Raw genomic sequence first — 27,563 nt, forward strand, 5'->3', positions numbered from 1 at the left:
TCTGCAGCCAACTTAAACCAGGTTAGAGCATTCAGTAGTCCAGAGCCGTGGACCTTTGCTTTAAAGAGAGAGAGATGACAGCGCATGCCCAGGAATCTCAGCCCTATGGAAAAGCGGAGTGAAGGGTGAGGGGCTGTAAAGAGGGAAGGGGAAAATAGAGCGAAAAGGAAAAGAAGAAATAAGGGTGGGAAGATGGCAGGAAACAGTAAAGCATGGACAAAGACGACAGGCCTTTCAAGAGAATAATAAATGAAAAGACAAAGAAGAGGAGGCAGAACTGGATGGAGAAGAGAAAAATAGCACAATAAAAACGAGAAAAAAATATTAAGTCATTCTGTCATTTTAATTTTATACTTTCTGATTTTCTTATATAAACACTGTTCTCAGAGAAGAGGGCAAGGATTTCTCTGCAGTCTTGCTCATTAGCGGAACACAGTCCTGCTCTCTGATCTGGTATCTATAAAATAATATTTCCTGTCAGCTACAAATGGCACAGAATTTTGATCCTGGGATGGGACTACTCTCACAAGTACAGTGCAGTAAGAAACTATTCAGACCCCTTCACTTTTCACACATTTTGTTACATTACAGCCATATTCTAAAGTGGATAAAATGCATTTTTTCCCTCCTCAATCTACACACAATATCCCATAATGACAAAGCAAAATCAGGTTTGTAGAAATGTGTGCAAATGAATTAAAAATAAACTGAAATATCACATTTACATGGGTTTTTTTTTAAATTATTTTTATACTGCTTTTACAAGGGGTAGGTCAAAACAGTTTACAAAAGAAATATACATAATAAAAAAACAAAATCATACATAGACAAGTAAAACTAATTCAATACAAACAAAAGAATCAAAAAAAGACAGAAATAATAATAATAAGGCCCCAACAAACCTGTAACAACAATTTTAAATGGCTGGATTAGGACTGAAGGCAATAGATCCTTTACTCAGTACTTTGAGGCAACTCAGACAAACATTCTTGGGTATGATGCTACAATCTTGGCACACCTGGATTTGGGGATTTTCTCACATTCTTCTCTACAGATCCTCTCAAGCTCTGTCAGGTTGGATGGAGAGCGTCAATGCATAGCTATTTTCTAGTCTCTCCAGTAATGGTCGATCGGGTTCAAGTCAGGGCTCTGGCTGGGCCACTCAAAGACATTCACAGACTTGTCTTGAAGCCACTCCTACATTCTCTTGGCTGTGTGCTTAGGGTCTTCATTTGGGAAGGTGAATCTTCACCCTAGTCTGAGGTCCAGAGTGCTCTGGAACAGATTTTCATCAAGGATCTCTCTGTATTTTGCTCTGTTCATCTTTCCCTCGATCCAGACTAGTCTCCCAGCTCCTGCAGCTGAAAAACATCCTCATAGCAAGATGCTGCCACCACTATGCTTCACCATATTTGCTAGGTGATGAGCGGTACCTGGTTTCCTCCAGACATGATGCTTGGCATTCAGGCCAAAGAGTTCAAGCTTGGTTTCATCAGACCAAAGAACCTGGTTTCTTATGCTCTGAGCGTATTTTAAGTGCCTTTTGGCAAACTCCAAGTGGGCTGTCATGTGCCTTTTCCTGAAAAGTGGCTTTTGTCTGGCTACATTATCATTAAGGCCTAATTGGTGCAGTGCTGCAGAGATAGAAGAACCTTCAAGAAGGACAACCATTTCCACAGCTGGTTCTTGATCTCCTCCCTGAGCAAGGCCCTTCTCCCCCGATTGCTCTGTTTCAGCGAATGGCCAGCTCTAGGAAGAGTTCTGGAGGTTCTGAACTTATTCTATTTAAGAATGAGAGACACCACTGTTCTTTGGGACTTTCAATGCTGCAGTAATTTTTTATACCCTTCCCCATATCTGTGCCTCTACACAATCCTGTTCCAGAGGTCTACAGACAATTCCTTTGACTTCATGGATTTGATTTTGCTCTGACATGAATTTTCAACTGACATCAACTGTCTACCAATTTTTATTTATTTATTTATTTTTTACCAATTGTACTGAGTTTTGCTTTTATAAGATTGTGTGTGTGTTCTATAGCATAATATAACAGCAATAAGGCCACTGCTTATATTTAGTGCTGAGGGCTGGAGGCAGTTGGCAGCTGCTCAGGATTAGTGTACGTTTTGTGGATAAACAGTTTTTGGGACACACATATTTCTGAGACATGTCCTACTCCTATATATCATGTCTCAGAAATGTGTCCCAAAAATGAGTGTATCCCAAAATTAAAAGTATAGCCACAAAGCTTATCTTTATAATATAAATGAGACCTGCAGGCCAGCTTTGAAGCTGTGTCTGATTGATCCTGCTGTGCATGCTTGAGACTACAGCCCTTTGCATATCAGTTTCTGAATGATCAATACCAGATTTATAGTTGAATTATGCTAGCTTTATAGGCACTCCCATACACATACTCTGCTTTTATAACTTTTGAGGAGTACCAGCTATCTAAAACTCATATTATATTGTTTTTAATGTAATTTACTCCAGATGCAGGCATTGCTGCCGAAACATGGCCATGTTGGGTTGTGTATTTTAATGATATATTTTTGTTGTGTATCAGTTTTATTTTGACTTGTATATTTACAGTTTTATAATATTAATGTCATTTTTTAAGTTTTATATTTATCATTTATTATTATTTCCTTTACCACTGGTTTCACCTTTTGGCATCATTCTGCAGTAATTTGCCTCTTTTTTTTTTCTTAGCAAAGGACTTGCTAGAGCCAGACATTGCTCCATAAGAATAATTCTCTCTCTCTTCAGCTTGCAGACCATCAAAATAAAATAGTAAATTATAGCAGACGCAGGGATCTTGAGTCTGCCTGAAGTGCTGGACCTTGACTGATGATGTCCCCTTCCAGTAAACTTGATACTGATAACTCAATCAGGTCTGAAAACTGCAGTCTCATTTCCAGAATATTCACATGTAAGGCCTTCACTATTAAAAGACCAGGAGCTCTGGACTGCTAACTCCCTCAGGGTGACTTCCCATCCTTGGTTGCTGGCAGTCATGGGAATAAAGAATTACCAAGTAAAGGAGACCTTCATGTCTTGGGGCAATGGTGCTGTGAAAAAAGTCTCTTCTGGATTACTTCCACTTCTTCAGCAGTTTGTGCTGCAGTGTTCTCATGTAGGTTTGGCCTACGGAACCATCTGTATTGGCAGCAGCCATTTATCAGAGACATTGCGGGCATTGCTCTGTTGTACCACTAACCTGACTTGTTCCAAGAGAGCATGAATCTTGTTCTCAAAGTTTGATCACTCTAGACACAGTCTGGAATGTCTCCCTAAGTGAGAGAGATCCTGTGTAAGGTTAGGGCAGGACATTTCCTAGTTCATGACTGAACCATAGGTCTGCAAATTCTCCATAAGGGTTTTTTGGGGTTTTTTTTAAATCACAATGGCCTCCCTGGAACAAAAGATCCCTAATCAGTAAGTCGTTGAGATATGGATAGAGAAAAATTATGTTGTTGTAGAATACCTACCAGTGTCACGAAAATCTTGGTAAAGACTGATGTATGACTATATATTGCTCACAGAGATAAAAATAAAGGACCTGTGCTGCCTTCTTCTCTTCAATTTACTCCTAGGAAGCTCTAGAGCAAAAAGCAGATTCACAAAGTCTGTATTTGCCCTGAAGAATGCAAAACCAGAGATACTTGTGATTTTCCTTTCTGATCGGAATATGAAAATACGCCTTCAACAGATCCAGAGAAGAGAGGAATTCGCCCTTCCTGAATGGCCATTAATACAAAACAAAGAGTCACTATTCTGAAATGAGAGACAAAAATTGCTGTTCACTCCCTTCAAATCAAGAATGGGTCGGAAAGTTCTTACTTTTTGGAAACTATAAAATAAATGGAATATTGACTGTGAACCTATTCAATTAAAATAACCGGAACCACTGCTTGCGCCTGCTGAAGCCGTATCAGCATTGTGGACCGCTCTTCATTTTGCAACTGAAGTGCAGGGAGACACCATAAAGCATCGGGAAAGGAGCGACTAGCTCTGAGGCGAAACCAAAGTGGATTGTTTCTAAAACCCATTGATCCGAGGTTATGTGGGCCCACTCCTGGTAAAAAGGCTGTAAGTGACTGCCTTCTGGCAGTATCAGTGAGTGAACCTGCTGTACTTCATTGAGAAGTCTGAACAGATCCCAGGGAGGAAAAGGATCCAGGTGTAGGTCTTCAGAAGCTGCAAAAGGCCTGGTCTCCAACTCCTGGGACCTTGAAAGCCCCCAAAAGAGTAAGAAAACGCTTGTCTGCCAGGCTTCTTGAAACTGACTAAAACCTCTACCATAGTAATAGCAGGACTAGGAGTAGGGGAAGGTCTGCAAAAGGATTCTCACTTCATATAAAAAAAAAAAGCCCAAAATTACAAGATTCCTCAAATCATATCCTTTTATTTTTTCAACTATGCAGAGAATTAAACCCCGCTCCCACAGCTCTACCAAGTCCCCTCTGGGACTGGGAAACATAAGGTGGGCCTGGTGCCTAACAGCGTCAGTGTTTCCCAATATAAAATCGAGGTAGGCTCGCTCACCTGGGAATTACCTGGGACTTGGCCCTAGCTGAGTCTGTGCTTCACAATAAAAAAATCCTGCTGCACCACCAGTGAATCCTACCATCTGCTGGAAACCATCACTGGTTTCTCTCAGTGCTGCACCACCTCTATGTAGTAGTGGTGATATCACAGAAGAAAACTGTGTGCTATGTTTCCATTTGCTGGTAGGGGGGACACAACCCACCAGTATGTACTCATTGGACTGATATAGCAGGACAAAATGGAAAGCAATTTACCAAGTCATGTTTAAGGCCCAAACATCTATAACAGACGTCAGGAGCATCTGTGATCAATATCCACAGACACATGAAATGAAGACGCTGATGACTAGCTTCTTCTCGGACCACTCTCCAGACCAGCAAAAAGACATTATATACATATTTGGTAGCACTTAAAAGTGCTGTTGAGGGGCTGCAGAAGTATAGAGTAAATAGCAAAAATGTTACTGCAATGAGGCAGATAGGGAATACAGAAAAAATAATAGCAAGAAATTCACATATCTGTGCATGAGTTCTGAAAAAAATCAAACTAAGGGGCTCATGAGGCAGCACTTGCATGGGAATCACTGTACATGCTCAATAAACTTTTATTGAGCTTAATGAGATAGGTCAATTCGGTACAATCACAGACATGTCATGTAGCTAATTCAGCCCTGCTTGTTGAGGGAGAACACACAATCAATTAATACAACAGTAACACAGAATAAAATGACAGACCAAATAAAAACTGGCAATATAAATAGGGAAGGTAATTTTGCAATTGTGTGTCTAGGGGCAAAGTCTGCATGTACCTTTTATGCGACTTTACCCACATTTTCAAAGCAAACCTATGCACAGAAATTTGTTTGGAAAATGCTCTGGTGTCTTTCACTGCACGCAAAATAACCCGTACAAAGGTAGACCTGCTCTTGCAAGGAAAAACTTGTACAAGTTAACTCGTGTGCATACTTCTGAAAATAATGTATGCTCACAAGACTCACCTCTGTCCCTTGGAATGCCTCTCCCTAATTTGTGTAAAATCGCACATGAAACCAGGTTACGTGCATACTTTTATGTGCACAGAGTCTCAGACTATTTTATAACAGTCATTTGTGCACTTAAAATCAAGTTTTATGCATATAAATGGCTTTGAAAATCAGGCCCATAATGCCTACAGATTCCCATTCATAAGGTTATCTTACACATGGAATTCCCACTTCTCCATATTTCTGTCCATGAAATATAGGCGAGTCCATTCCCCAAATAATCATGTCATCCTAACAAAAGTCTCTATCTCGGGACCACCACTGCAACAGTAACAAACAGGTGGTTTCTTTAAAGTTCATTAAATGCCTCCCTGAATACAGCAGTCTTGACTAATTTCCTGAAGAGCACACAGAAAGAAGTTTAAATCAATTATTTTAAACAATTATATTCTTTATTTTGTTTTTAAATTTTTTGCTTTTTATTGACTGTTTTGTTTCTGTTTATTAAAAGTTGTTTAAATATGTTTTATATTATGTTTATTTGTCCTTCAATCTTTTCAAGGCTTGACTACTGTAATGGCTTTACTTGGGACTACCGGACTCAGCAATCAAGCCGTTACAACTAATACTAAACTCAGCTGCCCGTATCCTAACTGGTTCACCTGTCAAAAACCACATTTCTCCCACATTATATACTCTACATTGGCTGCCTATCAAATTTTGAATTCAGTATAAAATCCTGACCATTGTACATTCACTATTACATAATCCATCCTCAATCTGGCTTATAACCATTCTTTGAATTTACCAACCAACCAGACATTTAAGGTCTCTGAACAAAAACCTATTAGATATTCCATCAGTACGCCTAGCACGTTTAAATAATACAAGAAACAGAGAATTCTCAGTAGCTGGCCCACAAACATGGAACTCATTATCTACACCGCTTCGTCAAATTTCAAACCCAAAAGAATTCAAGAAATCATTAAAAATCTATCTTTTCTCAAAAGCATTTGCCATCCCAGATACAGATCTATTGTAACCTTAACACATCCATCATTTTTCATTTTGTACTCCAAAGTCATGCGGAACTGATCTTTTTTTATCTCGTTTGTAAAGTTTAAAGTTAGTTATTATTTTAAATTTTTGTTTTATAACTTTTAATCTTTATTATAATTCATGATTGTATTTTTTCTATTTTTTTCATTTTTGTTTGCTTATGAACATTGTACACCTTTTTGATCAATATTTTATTGTTAAACAATATATAAATAATTTTAAATAAATTTGTATGCTTTTGATTTTATGTATGTGAATTTGAAATCTGCATTGATCGATTGTGTTGCAGACAATACACACAAATAAATAAGTAAATAGTCAGGAGTCACTCTGGCCTCAAATTCTGTTAGAATGCAATGAAAAATGGTTTTTCTTTTTGGTAAAAATCTAGTCAAGTACTCTTACGTAATGTGCAGGCATGCACAAAGGCACTGCAGAATTACCAAAGAATCTCAAAAACTGCACAACAGATTGCTCTGTTCTGCCAGAGAATCTACCTGAACTGATGCAGAAAATGGAGGACCTTGAATATAACCATGTGGAGTACCTTCTGTTCACAGATGGCGCAGTTCAAGTCTCAGGTGTAGCAACTATTAGTCACAGTAACCAAATCCATATTAAGCAAGAGGATTTTCTTCTTGCTCCTTTTGGCCTTCACCATAAAACTTGAAAGACAATTTCCATCATTTAACTTACCAACGCCTCCAGTTTGGGACAGTGAATAGAAAGTTGTATCAGTGTGTTATCCGTTATCTAGGGGAAGAGGAAAAATATTCAACAATTAAAAAGGATTGGATAATATTAAAAAAATGTGCATTTCACGTCCATTATTCTTCAGTACTTTTTAGAATACCCTCTTTTCTTTACTCCCGTTACATAAGCAAGGATCCATCTGCTGTGGGAGCCCTTTCTACAAAATGGACAAATGCATAAATCCTGGCAGTTTTGTCTATTTAAGAGGGACATAGTCATGATCACAGCTACAAAGCTGTCACACTGATGGCACGTGGAGAAATTCTGCAAATGAATCAGGGAACTTGCTGGTCAAACCGCAAAGAATGGGTTTTTTTTTGGTTTAAACAATGAAGTTGGGAAGGAGAACATAAAAACCATCAACCTCCCCCTAATTCAGATTTATTTCTGTCCTTTTATTTCCAAGCTCTTACTATTTCATATGGAGGGCAATTTGCAAAGCCATGGGCAAAAGAACATGCAAACTGAAAACTGCACATGGGTCACATTTGGTCCCCAAGAAGTTGCTATCTGGCTGTGGCAGTGTGATGCAACCTGACCCACAGTGGTGACAGGATGTCACTTCAAGCCAGAAGTATCACGGGCAGGCTGGAAGTGATCTTACATCTCACCATTGGGCATCCTTGTACATTCCTTCATACTCCTCCACTCCTCAAATGACCCTTGGGGTTGGTATACACCCACCCAACGCTTAGATTTCACAGACCCCCCCCCCCCCACCTTCTTAGCCAGGCCCCTAATATTGTCCTCAGGTACAAAAGTTTCCCCACCCCTGCAGTATGCAGGTAAAAGTACTTGTGTAGGTCCACAATGTGCATTCTCTAGGGTGGAGTTAGGTCAGGAGAGTAAACAATGAAAATAAGTTTTGTATTTTCAAAACGATGCATGTTTTTAGTTGGAAAAAATATTCTCAGGAAAAGCACATGCAAGTCTAAGCAGGAACTTTTTCCTTAGGTAATTTTCTGAAAATTAATGCAAAAACTACAGATATAAAGTACATGGAATGAATAGCCAGCAAAAAAGAAATAACCACCAAGAAACAAGCATGTTAATAGTTCTGAGGATTCTTAGCATCACCACTGCCCTAGAAAGCTAAGTAGCCTTCTTTAAGGACAAGCTTCACTGGGTCATCTGAACTCAGGAATTTTTTTCTATTTTGTATGTCTGGGTAAAAAAAGGAAAAAAAAAAAAAAGCCCTCTAATACCAGAGCTACTGTTTTGGTACGCCACTTAAAGTTGCACATCCCTGGTGAGACATTTTCAGATAATCTCTCTCTATACAGATGTCCCATATACAAATAGAATATTTAAGTCACTTGGCTGAGGGGGTCCAAGCTATTCTGATGTTTACTATGAGGCCAGTTTTCAGCATCAAACAATACAATTGTTCTATTATTCAAGCAGTATAAATGCAAGCTTCTAATAAAAATGAAAAAAATACCCAACACACAACAGCATGATAGTGTGTGTTTGGTTATAAATATTCTCTTTGTAGGTAAGTAAAAGCATGAAGACCTTCTCCCTGCACAACAAAATCCAAGCATGCTCATCTTCTTAAAAAAAAAAAATTAATAATCAAGGCTGATAGCTTTTTTTGTCCAATATCTAAACTACTTAAAATATTAATTCATGTTTGAGTCTTTTGCTTCTTTTTTTCATCTTATTCCTAGATTACCATTTCTTTTGTCTTAGTGTATCTTACTGCTTATAATGGGGAAAGAGGGGAATAAAAGATGAGCATACTTAATATGGTTCTTCATGCTGTCTGTCCAGAGGCTTTATCCATGATCAGCATGATGCCCACATGGGGTTATGTTGAGGGAATGCACTACAATGCCCTGATTCGCTCAGATTCTCAATGGTTCGGGAATAGCTAAGTTAGAGGACTTTACAAAAACTTGCTGAATCAAGTATTGCTCAAATGAAAATCTGAAAAATATGAATCTCACATTATTCTGCCAACAGAATCATTACTGCTGCTTTATATCAGTCTGTGCTGACACTGTGCTCTCCCGCAGAAACTCCCAAACAAATTCAAAGGAAACTTGCATCCCAAGCTGCGTGTTCGGAATAGTAATGCACAAGCTTTTCCTCAGTGGGCCACCTTGAGAGAAGTGCTAATTCCTATTAAAAAAAAACAAACCCAAATCTTACCAGAATGCATTCTTCTAAGTCCATCTTTTCCAGTTCATGGCAATTCTGAAGAAAAAAAGAAAACAGCAAATTAAGGGTGAATAATTGCACCATGGTAACAGAACAAACTGACATAGCTGATGATATCACAGCTAACTTTTGTAGAGCAGGAGATGCATGAAACAGCTTACCAATGGCAGTAGTAGAGGGGAAAATAGCATCTGCATTCAAAATAGCATGGGATAAGCTCAGAGTGTCCTTAATTGCAGGTAACAGTGGGTAAAGTCTGAGATCAAGTAGGAGCTATAATGTTGCAATAAGAAAGGATAAAGGGCAGGCTAGATAGGCCTTGCATTCATTACCTGCAGTCATATCCTCTCTATATTTGGTGCTCATAAGAAATCAGATTACCAGTGAGCATCAGATAACCTATATCACAACAGTATGTTCAGCTTGAAGTGACAAAAGCAATTTTGCTGACTATAAACGGTATTTTCCATAGACAGCAGGACGAATTAGCCATGCTGTCTGGGAGCACCCCTGGCGGCCTGGTACAAGAACGTCTCTTAGAATGTTGAAAAACTTTACTCCTGTATGCCTGCATGGTGGGGTCATACCTTTATTTCTTATTATTTGATAGTTTGTTCATGACACACTTATTTCAAAACAATGAACTTTAAAAGTTCTATAGAAAACCTACAATAATGTGTAGAATTCTAAAATTGTTAACTTGCCTTACTGTCTTTACTGCTAATGTAACCAATTCACAACACCACAGTGTAATCAAATAACACTTTTCTTGAAAACATTCTTACCCGAGCTAGTATTGTAAAACCAGCATCAGTTAACTGGGAACACCTTGCAGCCTCCAAGATTCTGCAGATTTAATTTGAAATAGAGTTAGTAAAACAATGTTAACAAAGAGGCAATATAATTAGTTTTAATGTGAACAAAGGCCCAATAAACTTTTGGTTCTCCATTTTTCACCATTTGGGGTGTCTCTTTGCTATTTATCTCTAGAGCAGAGTAATGCTATCCATCCTCTGAAACTACATATCTTTCGCACAGGCAGGATAACTTTCAAACAAATCCATGCAGATTCATATGTGTGTGTATATGGCTGCATGAAGAACTACTACAGTATTTCATATTACAACCCATATGTATCAGGTACACACATTCTAAAATACACGAGTGTATATTTGCTTACGTGTGTATTCTCACAGGACAAGTAGGATGGTAGTCCTCACATATGGGTGACATCACAGGATGGAGCCCAATCACGGAACACTTTTGTCAAAGTTTTTAGAACTTTGACTGGCACCTACTGGGCATGCTCAGCATGGCACTACACCTGCAGCCAGCAGGGGTCCCTCTTCAGTCTTCTTTTTTCCGCGCAGCAGTAGCCATGCTGGTTAAGGAGCTCCACAGAGATTCCTGACAGGAATTTTCCTCACGGAATTACTAAAAACTTTCATACCCCACAGGGGTCCCTCCTTCGAATTTTTGACTCCGTGGTACTCCGGTAAGTTTTTACCTATTTTCGGTCGATTCCCGTTGAGTCTGGCCCTCGTGGCCTACTGGCCGTCGAACGTACCGCAGCTACATTTTTCAAAAGTCATGGCATTGGGGTTCTGTCAGTGCCCGGACTGTACTCGTATCATGTCCATTACAGACCAGCATAAAGTCTGTGTAACGTGTCTCGGGTGCGAGCATGGTGTCCTGGCTTGCATCAAATGTGCCTTAATGACAACAAAAGGTCGCAAGCCCAGAATGGAGAAAATGGAACTTCTCTTCCGTTCTTAAACTCCGACGCCGTCTATTGCATCGATGTCGTCTGAACCGGCACCGTCCACTTTGCGCTAGTATCAGCAACCGGCCAGCGACCGTCCGGCATCGACGACTTCTCGGCCTTCAAATACCTCTACCCCCCCTCAGGACCGAGGATCATAGAGAGAAACATCGGCATCGACACCGCAAGTTTCGGACCACTGAGGAAGGAAAATCTTTGACCTCACCATCGAAGAAACCCCGTCCAGAAAAGGCACCGACCCTTTCTGCGACTGGGTCACTGAGGTAACACTCACCCAGACGGGTATCGGGTGTCGCGACTCCGCCTTTAACGGTGGTCCCTCCGGCTATGCCTCTGCCTCCTTCTTCCCTTCCGGAGCCGGGGCTGCTTGCTTCAGGTCTCCGTAAAGAACTGGACCGTATGGTTCAGGAGGCCATCGATAAGGTGATGCACAGACTTCAAGTTCCTCTGCCACCGAAACTGGTGCCGATTGTGGAACCGACCACTGATCCGATTCCGGTAGCACTGGCACCGCTGCTCTCGAAGATGGAAGTGCTTATAGCACCGATGGCTCCGGTGCCTTCCCCGCTTAACCTGTCATCGGGAGGGGAAACACCGTTCCGCATTCCTCCATCGGGAGTGCTTCTGATGCCTCAACCATCGATGCCGATGTGCCCATCAGCGCCGCCGATCCATCCATGCCCTTGATGCCTGGACCGGTGCCCTCGATGCCCTCATCAGTGCCCCCCAGCACTTCCCACGATGCTTTCGGAACCTAGACCGGGACCTTCAGGAATACCATAGTCCCGTCCTTCTCAGGCTCCTAGAGGAGCAGGTCCTTCTCAGGCTCCTAGAGGAGCAGGTCCCTGGACCGACAATTCTTCTCAAGACACCGATGACTTGCCATCGCCGTCTCCTACTGAAAGCAGGAAGCGTTCTCCTCCAGGGGACCTATCCTTCATAAATTTTGTGAAGGAAATGTCTGAATTAGTTCCTTTCCAATTGCAGACTGAACAAGATGACAGGCATCAAATGATGAGCTGTTATAATTCCTGGATGCTCCCAAGGAAAATAACCTCCATCCCTATTCACCAAGTTATTTTGGATCTCCTCAAAAAGAACTGGGAGCACCCTGATTCTGGTGCTCCAGTCAACAGAAAAGCGAATACCACTTATTTGGTCCAGTCAGCCCCAGGATTCCAGAAACCTCAGCTGGATCACCAATCTGTGTTGGTAGAATCTGCCCAAAAGAGAGCAAAAAGATCAAAACCCCACTCTTCCTTTCCCCCAGGTAAGGAACAGAAATTCCTGGATGCCATCGGCCGGCGTGTCTTCCAGGGATCGATGCTTATCTCTCGGATTGCCTCCTACTGCTTGAATAAGACCTAACAGGGTCTTATTCAAGCAGATACAGGACTTTGCAGAGTCCCTGCCTCAGCAATTCCAAGAACAACTTCTAACCCTAGTACACAAGGGTTTTGAGGCAGGAAAGCATGAAATAAGATCTTCTTATGATATCTTTGACACCGCTTCCAGGGTATCTGCAACTGCTATTTCGGCAAGAAGATGGGCCTGGCTTAAGTCTTCGGACTTGCGCCCTGAAGTACAAGACAGATTATCTGATCTGCCCTGCATAGGAGACAGTCTGTTTGGGGAACAGATTCAGCAGACGGTGGCAGAACTCAAGGACCGTCATGAGACTCTTCGGCAGCTCTCTCTGATGCCCTCTGAGTACTCCTCCAAACAGCATTTCAGGAAGGATACTAAAAAATCATTCTTCTGTCCAAAAAAGTCCTATCCACCACAGTCTAGAACTCGTTCCACGAGACCTTTCCAAAGGCCCAGTCTCGTCAACCTCGTAAACAAAAGCCGCAAGCAGCTCCTCAGCCGGGCCCTGCTTCCGGTTTTTGACTCCTACACAGAGAGCAGCAGCCAGTTTCCACTGCCTCACAAACCAGTGGGAGGTCGATTATGCCATTTCAACAACAGGTGGCACACAATCACCTCAGACCAGTGGGTCCTTACCATAATCTCTCAAGGTTATCGCCTGAGCTTTCTCTCCATTCCACCGGACTCCCCACCTCTACCGGCGTGCCTCATAGTAGTGGCAGCCTTCCTCAGGACTCAAGGTGTTCACGTCTACCCCTATCTAGACGATTGGATGATCAGGGCTCCCACTCAGCAAGCTGCTCTGTCGTCCCTACATCTTACTTTACACACTCTGATTTCAATAGGATTTCTCGTCAACTACGCAAAATCCTGCTTAGTCCCATCTCAAAATTTATCATTCATAGGGGCAGACTTGGACACCTTGCAGGTAAAGGCATTTCTGCCTCGTCAGCGAGCTCTCACTCTCACCTCCCTTGCAAACCAGCTACAATCTTCAGCAACACACGACTGCACGCCATTTATTATCTTACTGGGACACATGGCGTCCTCAGAACAGGTTACCCCAATGGCCCGTTTGGCCATGAGAGTCATGCAGTGGATTCTAAGGTCACAATGGACTCAGTCTGTCCAATCTCTATCAACCACTGTCCACATCACCGACTAACTGTCAGTCTCTAGCCTGGTGAAAAAATCAGATCAATCTCCTCCAAGGCCTGCCCTTCCAGGCTCCAGACCTCAAATAATTCTCACCACCGATGCTTCCAACCTCAGCTGGGGAGCCCATGTGGCCGATTTGCAAACACAAGGAACTTGGTCTCCAGAGGAAGCCAAACACCAAATCAATTTCCTGGAGCTTCGAGCAATCAGATATGCTCTCAGGGTATTTCAGGATCGCCTTTCCAATCAGGACATCCTGATTCATACGGATAACCAGGTGGCCATGTGGTACATCAACAAACAGGGTGGGACGGGTTCCTTCCTACTGTGTCAGGAAGCTGCGCAGATATGGGCGGAGGCCCTCTCCCACTCTATGTACCTCAGGGCCACCTATTTGCCGGGCGTGGACAATGTGTTGGCGGACAACCTAAGTCATGCTTTCCATCTGCACGAGTGGTCCCTCAACCCCTCAGTAGCAGACGCAATATTCCAACGTTGGGGTCATCCTCGCATAGACCTCTTTGCGTCACCTCAAAACCGCAAGGTAGAGAACTTTTGCTCTCTCACTCGCAGCCAACACTCACAGCCAAGAGATGCGTTCTCCCTCTCATGGGCAACCGGTCTCCTATATGCATTCCCTCCACTTCCACTTCTCTCGAAGACTCTCGTGAAGTTACGTCAGGACAAGGGATGCATGATCCTGATAGCACCTCACTGACCTTGCCAAGTATGGTTTCCAATACTTCAGGATCTCTCCATTCGCAGGCACATTCCCTTGGGAAAAGACCCGCTTCTGATCACTCAGAACGGCGGGTGCCTGCGCCACCCCAATCTTCAAGCTTTATCCCTGATGGCCTGGATGTTGAAAGGTTAATTCTTCAGCCACTTTACCTTTCGGGGCCAGTTTCCCGTGTCCTGATTGTTTCACGGAAGCCTTCCACGAGAAAGTCTTACCTCTACAAATGGAACAGGTTTAAGTCATGGTGTTCTCCTCAATCCCTTGATCCCTTTACCTGTTCCACCACGAAGTTTCTAGACTATCTCTGGCACTTCTCAGAATCAGGTCTAAAAACTTCCTCCATCAGAATGCATGTCAGTGCGGTGGCCGCCTTCCATAAAGGTGTCGGGGATGTTCCTATTTCAGTATAACCCCTTGTAACACGTTTTCTGAAAGGCTTGCTTCACCTCAAGCCTCCACTACACCCTCTAGCCCCTTCTTGAGACCTCAATCTTGTTTTGGGTCGGCTCATGAAACCACCATTCGAGCCTCTCCAATTCTGTGATCTTCAATATCTCACATGGAAAGTGATTTTTCTTTTGGCAATCACTTCTGCTTGCAGAGTTAGTGAGTTACAAGCCCTAGTCAACTATCCGCCTTACACTAAACTTCTGCAGGACCGGGCAGTACTCCGCACTCACCCTAAATTCTTTCCTAAGGTAGTATCGGAGTTTCACATTAATCAATCCATTACACTACCCACCTTCTTTCCCAGGCCTCCCTCCAATCCAGGAGAAGAGGCTCTGCATACCCTTGCCTGCAAACGGGCTCTAGCCTTCTATCTAGACCATACAGCACTCAATTGTTTGTCTCTTTCCATTCCATCAAATTGGGGCAGCCTGTGGGTAAGCAGACTCTCTCCTCCTGGTTAGCGGACTGCATATCCTTTTGCTATCAGCAAGCAGGCATTCCGCTTCAAGACCATATTAAAGCACACTCTGTGAGGGCTATGGCGACTTCAGTAGTGCACCTACGCTCGATGCCGCTTCCTGACATTTGCAGGGCTGCTACCTGGAGTTCTCTCCATACCTTTACAGCCCATTATTACTTAGACAAGGCCAGAAGACAAGATTCCATCTTCGGCCAGTCTGTCTTGCGAAACCTTTTTACATCTTGATGTACCAACACCCTTCTGCCTTCCCGTTAGGGTTCAGGATGCCCTCTACCAAATTTCACCCCAGTCCTAGTGCTTATTGGGTACATTTGGTGCATTTCTCGGACATCCTCAGCTCGGTACTCACCCATATGTGAGGACTACCAACCTGCTTGTCCTGTGAGAATGCAAATGTTGCTTACCTGTAACAGGTATTCTCACAGGACAGCAGGATGTTAGTCCTCACGAAACCCGCCCGCCACCCCACGGTGTTGGGTTCGTTATGTTTTCTTATTTTATTTTTCGGCACTTCCTGTAGCTTTAAACAAGACTGAAGAGGGACCCCTGCTGGCTGCAGGGTTGGTGCCATGCTGGGCATGCCCAGTAGGGGCCAGTCAAAGTTCTAGAAACTTTGACAAAAGTGTTCTGTGATTGGGTTCCATCCTGTGATGTCACCCATATGTGAGGACTAACATCCTGCTGTCCTGTAAGAACACCTGTTATAGGTAAGCAACATTTGCTATACATTGAAAGAGTGTGTTTCGATGTATTGAATGCACGTGTTTTTCCTACCTATTTTACAAACATATGCATGTATATTTTATGTATGGAAAAAAATATGACTTGCTTGCAGAAAACCCTAATTTATCTATTTAGGATGCTATATTTTAAAACTTGTGCACATAATTGGAATTAACAGGTTTTTTTTTAATTCCTCCACTGGTTTACCCGTTCTTTTTCCAGATTGAGACCCTCCTAGCTCTTCAGCCTCAACTCCCCCTAGTTCACAGAGACCTCCGACCCAACCAATAAGTGACGAAAGACCTGCCTGATATCAACTGCGCGAGATAATTATGTGTAAAATTGCGCAAAGTTACCACGTGTTCTCATATATGTCTCTTGTAAAATAGCAACTTATGCACATAAAACTTGGCCACACCCTAGAATACCCTTAGAATATCCCTTTTTTATGCTTGGAGATGTGTACATGAAAGTGAAAATATGTGCTATGTTTGATGTTTATAAAATAGAGTTTACATGCGTACAGGCTACTTACACACATATGCTAATTCTTACACATGTACCTCTTTGAAAATTCACCCCTTTTTGATACTTTAGAACAGTGGTTCTCAACCTTTTTTTGGCCGGGACACACCTGACAAATGGTTCTCACATGCGTGACACACTGAACATGTGACCATCACGGGGCTAAATGTAAACATGCACTCTGCATCCACAGGAATCCTCTCAACCCCCAGCAATGAGTGCAGAGCAGATCTAGGGCATAACCCGTACAACTCACCATACAAAAAAAAAAGATATTCTGGTTCTGATGACATCTCAGTAAAAGCAAAACAAATTCCCTTTACTACCAGGCACAATAGCCTTCCTTATGAAAAGACAGTAATTTACCACTAATGCATATCCTATTGAGAAAACACATTAAATAAGATTGATACAAATGCCTACATGCTAGTAAAATACCTCACTTTGGTCACACACCCAGAACTGACCTTCACCAAGTAGAGAAAAAACACAAATTATAAATATGGAGACAGAAACTGGAACGGAAAACCAAAAAAGCCACTCTGCATACAGTGCGAACCTGGAGAAATGGAAAGAGAAATATAGCACCTAACAGACTCAGGATTTGCAATAATGCACACAAACTAACCTGCACAAAGTTACACCTGTATTACGGAACATACGCAAACAGTAATAACCCTATCTAAGAAATACAACTATTAAACCAGGCCATAAACACTAAAACATTTCCTATTGGGAAAATAGAATAAGCCAAGCTGCTACAGAGCCCCACACAGAAATCATTGTAAAGTTATACAAAAAATGTTACAAAACAGCTGCTGAACAGAATAATATTCAATTAAATACTCATAAAAATTATTAAAACATGTCCAAATATCAATAAAATACTTCAAAACAGCAGACATCGCATAATACCCAATAATTAAAATGGCAGTCAATCAAGAAAAATAAATTTAAAAAGCCACCTTTACTTACCCTCTCCAGCAACTCTCCTACTCCTTTCCCTTCCAGGCCAATAGCACTAACCAGAAGCAGCAAGGGCTGCTGAAGCTCTGTCCTCGATCTTCTTCCTTAGCACCCACAACCAGTCACTCACAACACACACACCCCCAATTAGACCCCACGACCAGTCTCGGCCTCTTTCACACCAGTCATCTTCCTGACCAGTTTCTCTCTCTCATACAGAAACACATCACCTCCCTGACCAGTCTCGCTCTCTCAATCACACTCATGTTCTCTTATATACAAGCTCTCAATCACACACAAAAGCTCTTACACTCATTCACACCAGCTCTCACCCAGGCTTCCATTCACACCCCTACACACAAGCTCTCACCCAAGCACCCATTCACACCCAATGACACAAGCTCTCACCTAGGCATTCATTCACACCCAATGACACAAGCTCTCACCCAGGTACCCATTCACACCCACAGACACAAGCTCTCACCCAGATACCCATTCACACCCACAGACACAAGCTCTCACCCAGGTACCCATTCACACCCTCAGACACAAGCTCTCACCCAGGCCCCCATTCACACACAAGCTCTCACCCAGGCACCCATTCACACCCTCAGACACAAGCTCTCACCCAGGCACCCATTCACACCCTCAGACACAAGCTCTCACCCAGGCACCCATTCACACACAAACACACAAGCTCTCACCAAAAATAACTTCTTCCTTCACTGCAGGGATGGGCGCCAGTTCAGCCATGGCTTTAATCCGGCGGGCCTTCTTTTTTTGGCGCCACGGGGATGGGCGCCTCAGTCAGAGGTCGGGTTTCCTCTTCGTCGCTAGGGGTCGGGTTTTCTCTTCACCGCTACGGGGATGGGCTCCCGTAGCAGCCCTTGCACCGTCGCGGTCGGGTTTCCTCTTCACCGCTACGGGGATGGGCTCCCGTAGCGGCCTTGCACCGTCGCGGTCGGGTTTCCTCTTCACCGCTATGAGGATGGGCTCCCGTAGCGGCCTTGCTTCGTCGGGGTTCTATACTGCTATTCCTCCCACCCCACCCCCGGGCAGTGCCATGCCTGCCTCACCGGCCAATCAAAGGCTTCCTCCCTTCTTCCTACTCCCACTGGCAGGTGGCAGGGAGGAGGCTTCCGATTGGCCTGCGCGGGGGAAGGAAAAATGAAGGAGGCTTCCGATTGGGCAGTGGGGGTAGGAAGAAAGGAGGCTTTCAATTGGACCGCGGGGGCTGGAAAAAAGGGAGAAGGAAAGTACAACGGGGTAGTGGGACACCGGGAGACGCGACACACCTACTGGTGTTTGGCGACACACTAGTGTGTCGCGACACACCGGTTGAGAAGCGCTGCTTTAGAAGATTCCTTTTCTTCCTAAATTGGTATATTGCCTTCCAGTAAATTGACTGCCTTCCTGACATCACTAATGTGGCATCTAGAAAGGTAAAGCACAAGCTCATGGGAAGAGTCATTCCTGTGATCAAACATTCATGAAAGGAGAAAACAAGCTTGCTTACCATAAACTGTACTCTCCATAGACAGTAGGATGAATTAGCCATTACATGTGGGTGATGTCATCTGGTGACACCGAATGGACCTCTTTTAGCTAGTAGAGCTTTTGCTCTGAGTATGTGCGGGAATTTTTGTTTGGGCATTGCCTCGTGAGCCCCCTCAGTTGATCTGAGAGCTAATTCTAGGTAGGTAGTTGATTCTCCAGGGAGGCAGTCAGGTAATTTATCCTTCTATCTATGGGAAAAAGTTTACAATAAGCAAATTTGCTTTTTCAATTTATAAGCAGGGTTGAATAGTCATTATATGTGGCGAGTTCCAAGCTGAGGGTTGCAGCGGAGCATTTAGTGAATAAGCACCCTGGACTACTGGGTGAACAGGCTACACTAAACTGCTTGTCCGAATTTACTGTCACTTTGAGAGATTATCCAGACAATAATGGGACGCAAAGGTGTGCACTGACAACTAAGTTTTAGCTTTGCAGATATTTTGAAATGGTATGGCTCATAGATGAGCCACTGATGCAAGCATGGCTCTAATCTGATGAGCTTTAATATTGTCTGTAATTTGTAAGCCTGCTAGCCTATAACAGTGAGCTATGCAGTCCACTAAGTAGTTGGACAGTGTACATTTGCCCACTGCTATATTCAGTCTGTTAGGCTCAAAAGAGAAATAGCTGTGAAGCCTGATGATGTGCTGAGTTCTTCTCTTGTAGTAAGCCAAGGCCTGTTTACAGTGTAAGGATGAAGGGCTTTCTCACCTTTATGTGAATGTGGCCTCAGGAAGAATGTAGGTAGCATGATGACTTGATTAATATGGAAAACTGATAATCTTTGGTAGAAACTTTGGGCGGGCGTGGAGCACCACTCTATTGTGGAAGAATTGCATATACGGAGGATAATGAAATAAAGCCTGACGTTCACTGACTCTTCTGGCTGAGATTATGCTACAAGCAATATTACTTTCTATGTAAGAAACTTGAAAGAAGCACATTCCAAAAATTCAAATAGCAACTTCATCATTTGTGCCAGAATCACGTTCCGATCCAATGGAATGGGAAGTTTTCTAACTGGTGGTTTAATATGCCTCAAGCCTTTCATGAATTTGGATACTAATGGATGAATGGAGATAGGCTTACCCTCGGATTGAACATGGTAAGCTGCTATGGCACTGAAATGCACTCTTACTGATGAGGTAAGCAAGAATAGAATTCTTGGCCTTCTCCATTCTTTCTTTTTTTTTTTCTGTAGAATTGAAAAGTTCTGTTGAGGGACTGTTGGTAACGGTAAAACAAAAAAAGATGCGCTGAGACAGAATTAGGCCTAATAAATCGAACAAAACAAAATTTTAGAGAGAGATTATCAACATGTCTGTGCAGTAGCTCAGACAAAGAAAGACTGAGGAGCATATGAGAGAGCGCTCATGAGGGAAACTCCCACGCATGCTCAGTAAAATCTTTATTGAGCTCTGAATGCTGAGTCCTTGTTGGTGCCACTGGATGATGTCACCCACACATTATGGCTGATTTTTGCCTGCTTGTCAATGGAAAAATAACTTTGTCCATAGGGAGGATTTTAAATAATCATAACAGTAACATCATGAGAGTATGATGCACACGATACTCCGAATTGCCGCACAGATTCTGGAATTCACATTGCATTGAAGGTGTTTTCCTCTGCTAAGAGAAGTCTAAGTGAGGCGAGGGTTCTCCATCAAGGAAGGATAACTGAGGCTGGAGGCTGCCAGTGAAACGACAACACTTTATAGCAGGGCTTCCCAACCCACAGTGCTTCAAACATCTGTGCTCTTCAGACACTAGCAGCAGCAGCATTAGCAGTGGAAGTCAGCATGGGGTTTGTAAGTCAGTGACACTCACAGGCCCTGCAGTGGCACTGCCCTTGCATGAGTTTCTGTAGTAACAGGAAGACCTGACTGAGGAGAGAATCAAGGTTTCTGCAGGGCCTGTGAACTTGAGCTATCCCCACAGCCCCGTGCTGAAGCCCTATGCAAGGAAGGATCGGGATCACTGCGGGCCTGTGAGCTTGCGCTGGCTCGGAGGCTGCATGCTGACTTTCATTACCATGCTGCTGTACTTTGCAGAGCCCTGATGGGCTTGGAACCAGCCAAGAGGGGAGCGGAGGGCTGACAGTGCATGAATTGATGGAGATTGCTTTTGATCCTCTCTCCTCACCCATCACTTAATATTACAAGAGAGAAAAATATTGCTCGGTTAACAGCCTGCCCTCTCTTCCCACCAGTTGTCATTCATCTTTGGACCAGGACCCAAAAGAAAATGTTGCTGCTTTCCTTGGCCAGGGGATGTTAAGAAGTGGGATTATTTGAAGGCAGGAAATGTTTGAGGGTTGGAGAAGGTGGAGGAGGAATGATTGTGGAAAGTGAGTTTGGGGGGGAGGGGGAATGACAGAAGATTAACTGAGGGATGTAAGAGGAGCTGGGAAATAAGACAAGAACTGGGAGGGGATATAAGAAGGACTGGTGGGGAGGCTGGGGATGAAAGTGAGGAAGAGTGATGGGGGATGACAGAGGATCAGCTGGGGGTCATAAAAGGGCTGGGAAGGTGAAGAAGAGAAGTTGAGGGAGAGGATAAGGCTGGAGGCGAGGTCCTTTGAAGGGGGTGGTGGTTAAGAGAAGAGATCAAGCTGGAGTGCAGAGAGGGTGAGGAGTGTTTATTAGAAGGGGATGGCACCCCTGCTAAATTGTTTTGGTCATATTCTGGGGTCATGTGAATACTCAAGGGCTAAAGTGGGGTCATACTGGCTAAAGGTTTGGGAAGCCCAACTTAACAGAAAGCAAATGTGAAAGAAATAACTGCAGAATCAATGGAGTCAGAAAAAAATAGGAAAGGGAAGACAGCAAAGAAAAAAAGGAAACGGAAAATCCCTACAAGGAATGGGATTGTTTAATAATTACCTGTTACAGACAAAGGAATCATGAGTTAAAAATGGAGATTAGCTCAGAGTACACAGTAACATACTAATGATGGCAGAAAAGGACCAAATAGTCAATCCAGTCTGCCCAACAAGTTTTTTATGGTAGTCTCTGTCATGCTGTGCAGGTTCCCCTATGTTTCTCTTAAGGGTAGAAACTGCCGCTCCATGCAGTTATCCCCAAGCCTTATGATAACCCATTAAAATGTACTGCTAGCAACATTGTTACTGGGTGATGAGCCTTACTGAAAATTCAGGCAGCGCTGCTTGACGTGCTTTGCTTATGGACTTGGCCGGAGAAGCAGTCCTGTGCTTTTCCCCTTAGGTCTGCGCATCAGTACCCCAGACTTTAAATGTCAGGGCTTGTGTTAGTTGTCTCTGAATCCAGTTCTCCCCCGCCCCCCACACCCCCATCAAAGCAGAAAGTGAACTGCAGCATCATCAAAAGCATCATGTTACGCGTTCGCTTACCTTGGGCCGGGCTGCAGCACACCTCGGTCGTCGGGTATCTAATTTAATGGCGGCGCGCGTGGGGGTTAGTCAGGGAGCGCCGCGGTTTCTGACAGGCGCCCCGGACGTCGGGTCTCTAAATTAATGTTGAGTTTGCCTCTGGGATCGTTCGCTGCGAGTCCGGGGCGATTGCGTGGTCAGGGCTCCGTCGTCCTCCTCTGTGTTTCCGGGTGTTCCTGACATCAGGTTTCTAAGGTTCCGCGATTTGTTTACTTTTGTTTTTAAAGGAGCAGTCATTTCTTTTTTTTTTCCCTTGAGCCTATTTCTGTCATCACAATGACATCACAATGCAGGGATTATAAAGGAAAGTTCCAGCACAGCACTAGTGCTTTGGCAACATTTTCTTTCAAGTGTCAAGTCCTTTATTTTTTATCTCCTGTAACTCCTGAGGTTCTGGGTTTTTCCTGTGATATTTGGACTTGCTGTAATTTACAGATTTTTTTTCCTTGTATTTTCTGATTCCTGTTGTCAAATACCAGTAATTATTTTTAATAAATTCTTTAATTTTTGGCTGACATCCATTGATCTTCGCTGTCTACTTTGATCCACCTGTCTGTGCTGAGTCCGGTCCTCAATCTGAAATCCTACGTAAGTCCAGCTGACCCCGGTACCCAAGGGCTCAACCTAAGGGGAACGAGAGTTAGTTTTGGTGAAGATTAGTGAGGTTTCAGTGTTGTCCAGTCTTGCCTCCTGAAGAAAGGATTTCAACTTACATCCTGGTCACCTTTCTTCAGCTTAAGGGTCCACTTCATAATAGTCCAGAACACATCAAGACTTATTAGTTAAGAGTAGTAACCGCTGCTCCGTGCAGGTTACCCTCATGCTTATCAGTTCCCAAGACCATAAAAACTGGGGCTCTCATTGGTTGCTGTTTGAATCCAATTCTCCTTTTCCCCCTGCCATTGAAGCAGACAGCAATATTGAAGTTGCAGCAAAAGCATCAAGGTTTATTGGTTAAGGGTAGTAACCGCTGCACCAGCAAGTTACCTCCAGGCACTCTTTTCTTCACTTCTGTCCTTCAGCCTTTAGGGATCCACAGTGTTTATCCCATGACCCATTGAATTTTTTTGACTGTTTTTGTCTTCAACACCTCCTCCGAAAAGGGAATTCCTGGCATCTACCACCCTTTCTCCATGAAGAAATACTTCCTGACATTGATTCTGAGTCGTCCCCCTGGAGTTGAATTGCGTGTATCTTAGTTCTACTGATTTCTTTACAACAGAAAAGGTTTGAAGTTCATGCATTATTAAAACCTTTTAGGTATCTGAAGGTCTGTATCATTTCACCCCTGCACCTCCTCTTTTCCAGGGTATACATATTTAGATTCTTCAGCCTCTCGTAAGTCTTCTGATACTGACCCCACCCCATTCTGGTTGCCCTTTTCTGGACTGCCTCTATCCTGTCTCTTATCTTTTTTGAGAAACAGACTTCAGAACTGTACACATTACTCAAGGTGAGGATCACTAAGGACCTATACAAGGGCATTATATATTTCTTACTGGTTATTTCTTTCTATGCAGCCCAGCATTCTTCTGGCTTTAGTTATCGCCTTGTCACATTGCTTTGCCATCTTAAGATCGCCAGACACTATCACCCCAAGATCCCTCTCTTGGTCCATGCACATCAGTCTTTCACCCCCCATCACGTACAGCTCTTTTGGATTACAGCATCCCAGATGTAGGACTCTGCACTTTTTGGCATTGAATCCCAGCTGCCAAATCTTCAACTATTTTTCAAGGTTTCATAGATCACTTTTCATTCTCTCTACTCCTTCAGACATATCCACTCTGTTGCAGATCTTAGTATCATCTGCAAATAGACAAACTTTACTTTCTATTTCTTCTGCAATGTTGCTCACAAAATATTGAACAGAACCAGTCCCAACACCAATCCCTGTGGCACTTCACAGTAGGTTCCATTTTCTTGTATCAGTCAACTAGTATGTAATCCACACCACCACACTTTGGCCCTCACTCTCAAGCTTCTCATTTTATTCACAAGCCTCCCAATGCGGGACCATATGAAAAACTTTGCTGAAATCCATGTAGATCACACTGAGTGCTCTTCCTCAATTCAATTCTCTAATCACCCAATCAAAAAAAAATAATCAATCAGATTTGTTTGACAGGACCTTCCTCTGGTGAATCCATGCTGACTCGGAGGTCTAGCAACTTACCGGATTGTAGATTGTTCATTATCCTTTCTTTCAGCAGTCTCTCCATTAATTTTCCTACCACTGAGGTGAGACTAACCAACCTGTATTTTCCACCCTCTCTCTGCTACCACTCTTAAGAAGTGGGACTACAACCGCTCTCCTCCAATCACACAGCACCACCACTCCCATTTCCAGGGATCTATTTAACAGGTCTTTCAGCGGACCCGCCAGGACATCTGAGTTCCCATGGTATCCTGGGATGTATCTCATCCGGCACCATGGCCTTTTCCACTTTCAGTTTTTCTTAGCTCTTCCCATATATTCTCTTCTGTAAAAGGAGTTGTGTCTACCCCATTACCTTCTACGGTCTTGTCAACCAGCAATGGTCCTTCTCCAGGGTCTTCTTTAGTGAACACCAAATTGAAGTATTTGTTACATACACATTGCTTCTTATTACTTTTCAATTTCCTATACCACTTCAGGCTTTCCTTCTTTCTCTGATATACAATATCTGAAAAATGTTTTGTCACCTCTTTACCTCTTTGGCAATCCTTTCTTCTGCTTGACCTTTTCTTTCCTTATTTCTTTCTTCCTCTCTCAGTTTCACCAGGGATTCTTCCCTGTGTTCCTCTTTTTAGGATCTTTTATACTTCCTGAATGCTGTTCTTTTTTGCCTTTATTTTTTTTAGCCACCTGCTTTGAGAACAAAAATCAGTTTCTTTTCCCTTGTACTTTTGTTTAACTTTTCTAACATATAGATGTGTTGCCATTGTACTAGCTCCTTTTAATTTGGCCCACTGTTATTCCACCTCACCCATTTTCTCCCAGTCTTAGTTCTTCCTCCAGGTATATCCCCATTTTACCAAAATCTGTATTTTTGAAATTCAAAACTTGGTCTTCGTGTGACTTCTCTGTATCTTATTTGCAATATCAAACCATACCATCTGATGATCACTTGTACTCAGGTGGGCACCTGAACGGACATTATAGAGCCATTATCCCCATTTGTGAGCATTAGGCCGAGCCTCACGCTCTCCTTGTAGGTTCCATTACCATTTGTTTGAGCAGAGCCCTTTCAAGGGCATTCACTCTCTCTCTATTTCTTGTAGATTTTGCAGAAGGGATATTCTAGTGTACATCCGCAGATTAAAATCTCCAAAGATCAACACTTCTCCCTGCTTCACCATCTTCTGGATGTCTTTGACCAGATCCATATCCAGCTCTTCTGTCTGAATTGGAGGCCTGCAGTCCATACCAATGTAAATGGAAGCACCAGCTTCTTGTTTTAGGACAGCCCATAATGCTTCTTCCCTACTCCATCTCCCCTGCATTTCAGTTACTTGGATGTTGTTTCTGACAAAGTGCTATTCCTCCCCTTTTACTGTCCTCTCTCTGTTCTTCCTTAAGTTATATCCCGGGATGGCCGTATCCCAATTATGTGACTGTAAACCATGTCTTTGTAATAGCAATGATGTACAAGTCTGCTTCCACCATTAGAGCCTGCAAGTCTGCATTTGTGCTTCTAGCTTTCCAGCTTCTCTTCTTCAGCTTGCTACTCTTCTTAGACATCTTTTCTGCCTTATTCAGCTGATTTTTAATTTTTTCACCCACTTCTTGGAGATGTCAGAGGTGACATTCCAATTTCCTTCTGCCATCCCCGTCCTCTAGTTTAAATGCCTTATGGCATATGATTTGAAATTTTCACTTAGGATCCTTTTTCATGCCACAGACAGATGTAAACCTCTTTGACATAGGGTCCTTTTACTATTCCATACACGGCTCCAGCCCCCAATATATCCAAAACTTTCTTCCTTACATCAGGTTTTGAGCCATCTATATGGCTTAGCCTCTCCATGAACAAGTAGCACTTCTGAAAAGGCAATAGTCTTCGCCATGTGCCTAACCTGTTTCCCCAGAGTCTGGAAATCTCTCTGTACCACTTAGATATCTGTTGGATCCCAGATGGATGATAATGTCATCTTTAGAGTCCTTACTTTCTTCATTGATTGCACAGACTATCCGATTTAAATTTCTACCAGTCGATGATCCCAGAAGGCTTTGAATTATAGTGCTCCCCTCCAAAAGAATTTCCAAATTAGTGCCTCTGATGACAGTCTACCAACACAATGAGCTTTTTCTTATGGTTTTTGGTTGTGTTATGAAATTTCTGCATGCATTGGGGTTTTTCTTTCCTTTCAGATACCACTTCAGTCTCTATTGCTAGCAGGCCTGGATTTGTCACTAGGCCTGTGCCTAAGGCGGCAGTTAGTGGGGGGGGGGGGGGGGGGGGGGGGGGGGGGGGGGGGGGGGGGGGGGGAGGGCAGGTAGAGATAAAAAATCCTGTCTCCAGTAGCAAAAACGCTTCTGCAGTCCTCCTGATATCATGTCAGACCCTGCATCATGCTTGCAGCTTATTTCCCGCAGTGGCTTCTCTTCAGGGGTGGTTCTATCACAAGGCAGGGTGAAGCAGCAACCTCAGGTGGCAAAATTTTGAGGCAGCAAAAAGTGGCCCCAAAATACTTCTGCCACAGATGCCTCATCCTGTTTTCAGGCCAACACCAGGGGCACAGCCTTCAACAAACTACCTGCAGGGATCCCACCCCTCCGGGCAGAAGAATCCTTGGGGCTGGCGGCATATCTTCTCTGAGGCATCTGCGGGGTTCTCAATCCCATGGGTTGAAGAAAGTATTTACAACGGCACAGCTTAAATGAAGCGACCCCCGTGGTGTCTCTTCAGTGGC

At 43.3% G+C, this 27,563-nt stretch overlaps 1 protein-coding gene across 2 annotated transcripts in view; it reads right to left on the bottom strand.

Annotated features, from left to right (window-relative positions):
• FBXL2 (F-box and leucine rich repeat protein 2) overlaps nucleotides 1-27,563 on the bottom strand; it is a 239,067-nt gene that overhangs the window by 44,806 nt on the left and 166,698 nt on the right. For both annotated transcript variants that reach the window (XM_029589646.1, XM_029589645.1), the window contains exons 11-13: nucleotides 10,294-10,354; nucleotides 9,500-9,544; nucleotides 7,289-7,345 (exon numbers count right to left, since the gene is read on the bottom strand). In XM_029589646.1, coding sequence (XP_029445506.1) covers nucleotides 7,289-7,345; nucleotides 9,500-9,544; nucleotides 10,294-10,354 — 163 coding nt within the window. The remainder of the gene's footprint in view (nucleotides 1-7,288; nucleotides 7,346-9,499; nucleotides 9,545-10,293; nucleotides 10,355-27,563) is intronic.

The sequence above is a fragment of the Rhinatrema bivittatum genome, chromosome 2, assembly GCF_901001135.1.
Source record: "Rhinatrema bivittatum chromosome 2, aRhiBiv1.1, whole genome shotgun sequence".
Classification (NCBI taxonomy): domain Eukaryota; kingdom Metazoa; phylum Chordata; class Amphibia; order Gymnophiona; family Rhinatrematidae; genus Rhinatrema; species Rhinatrema bivittatum.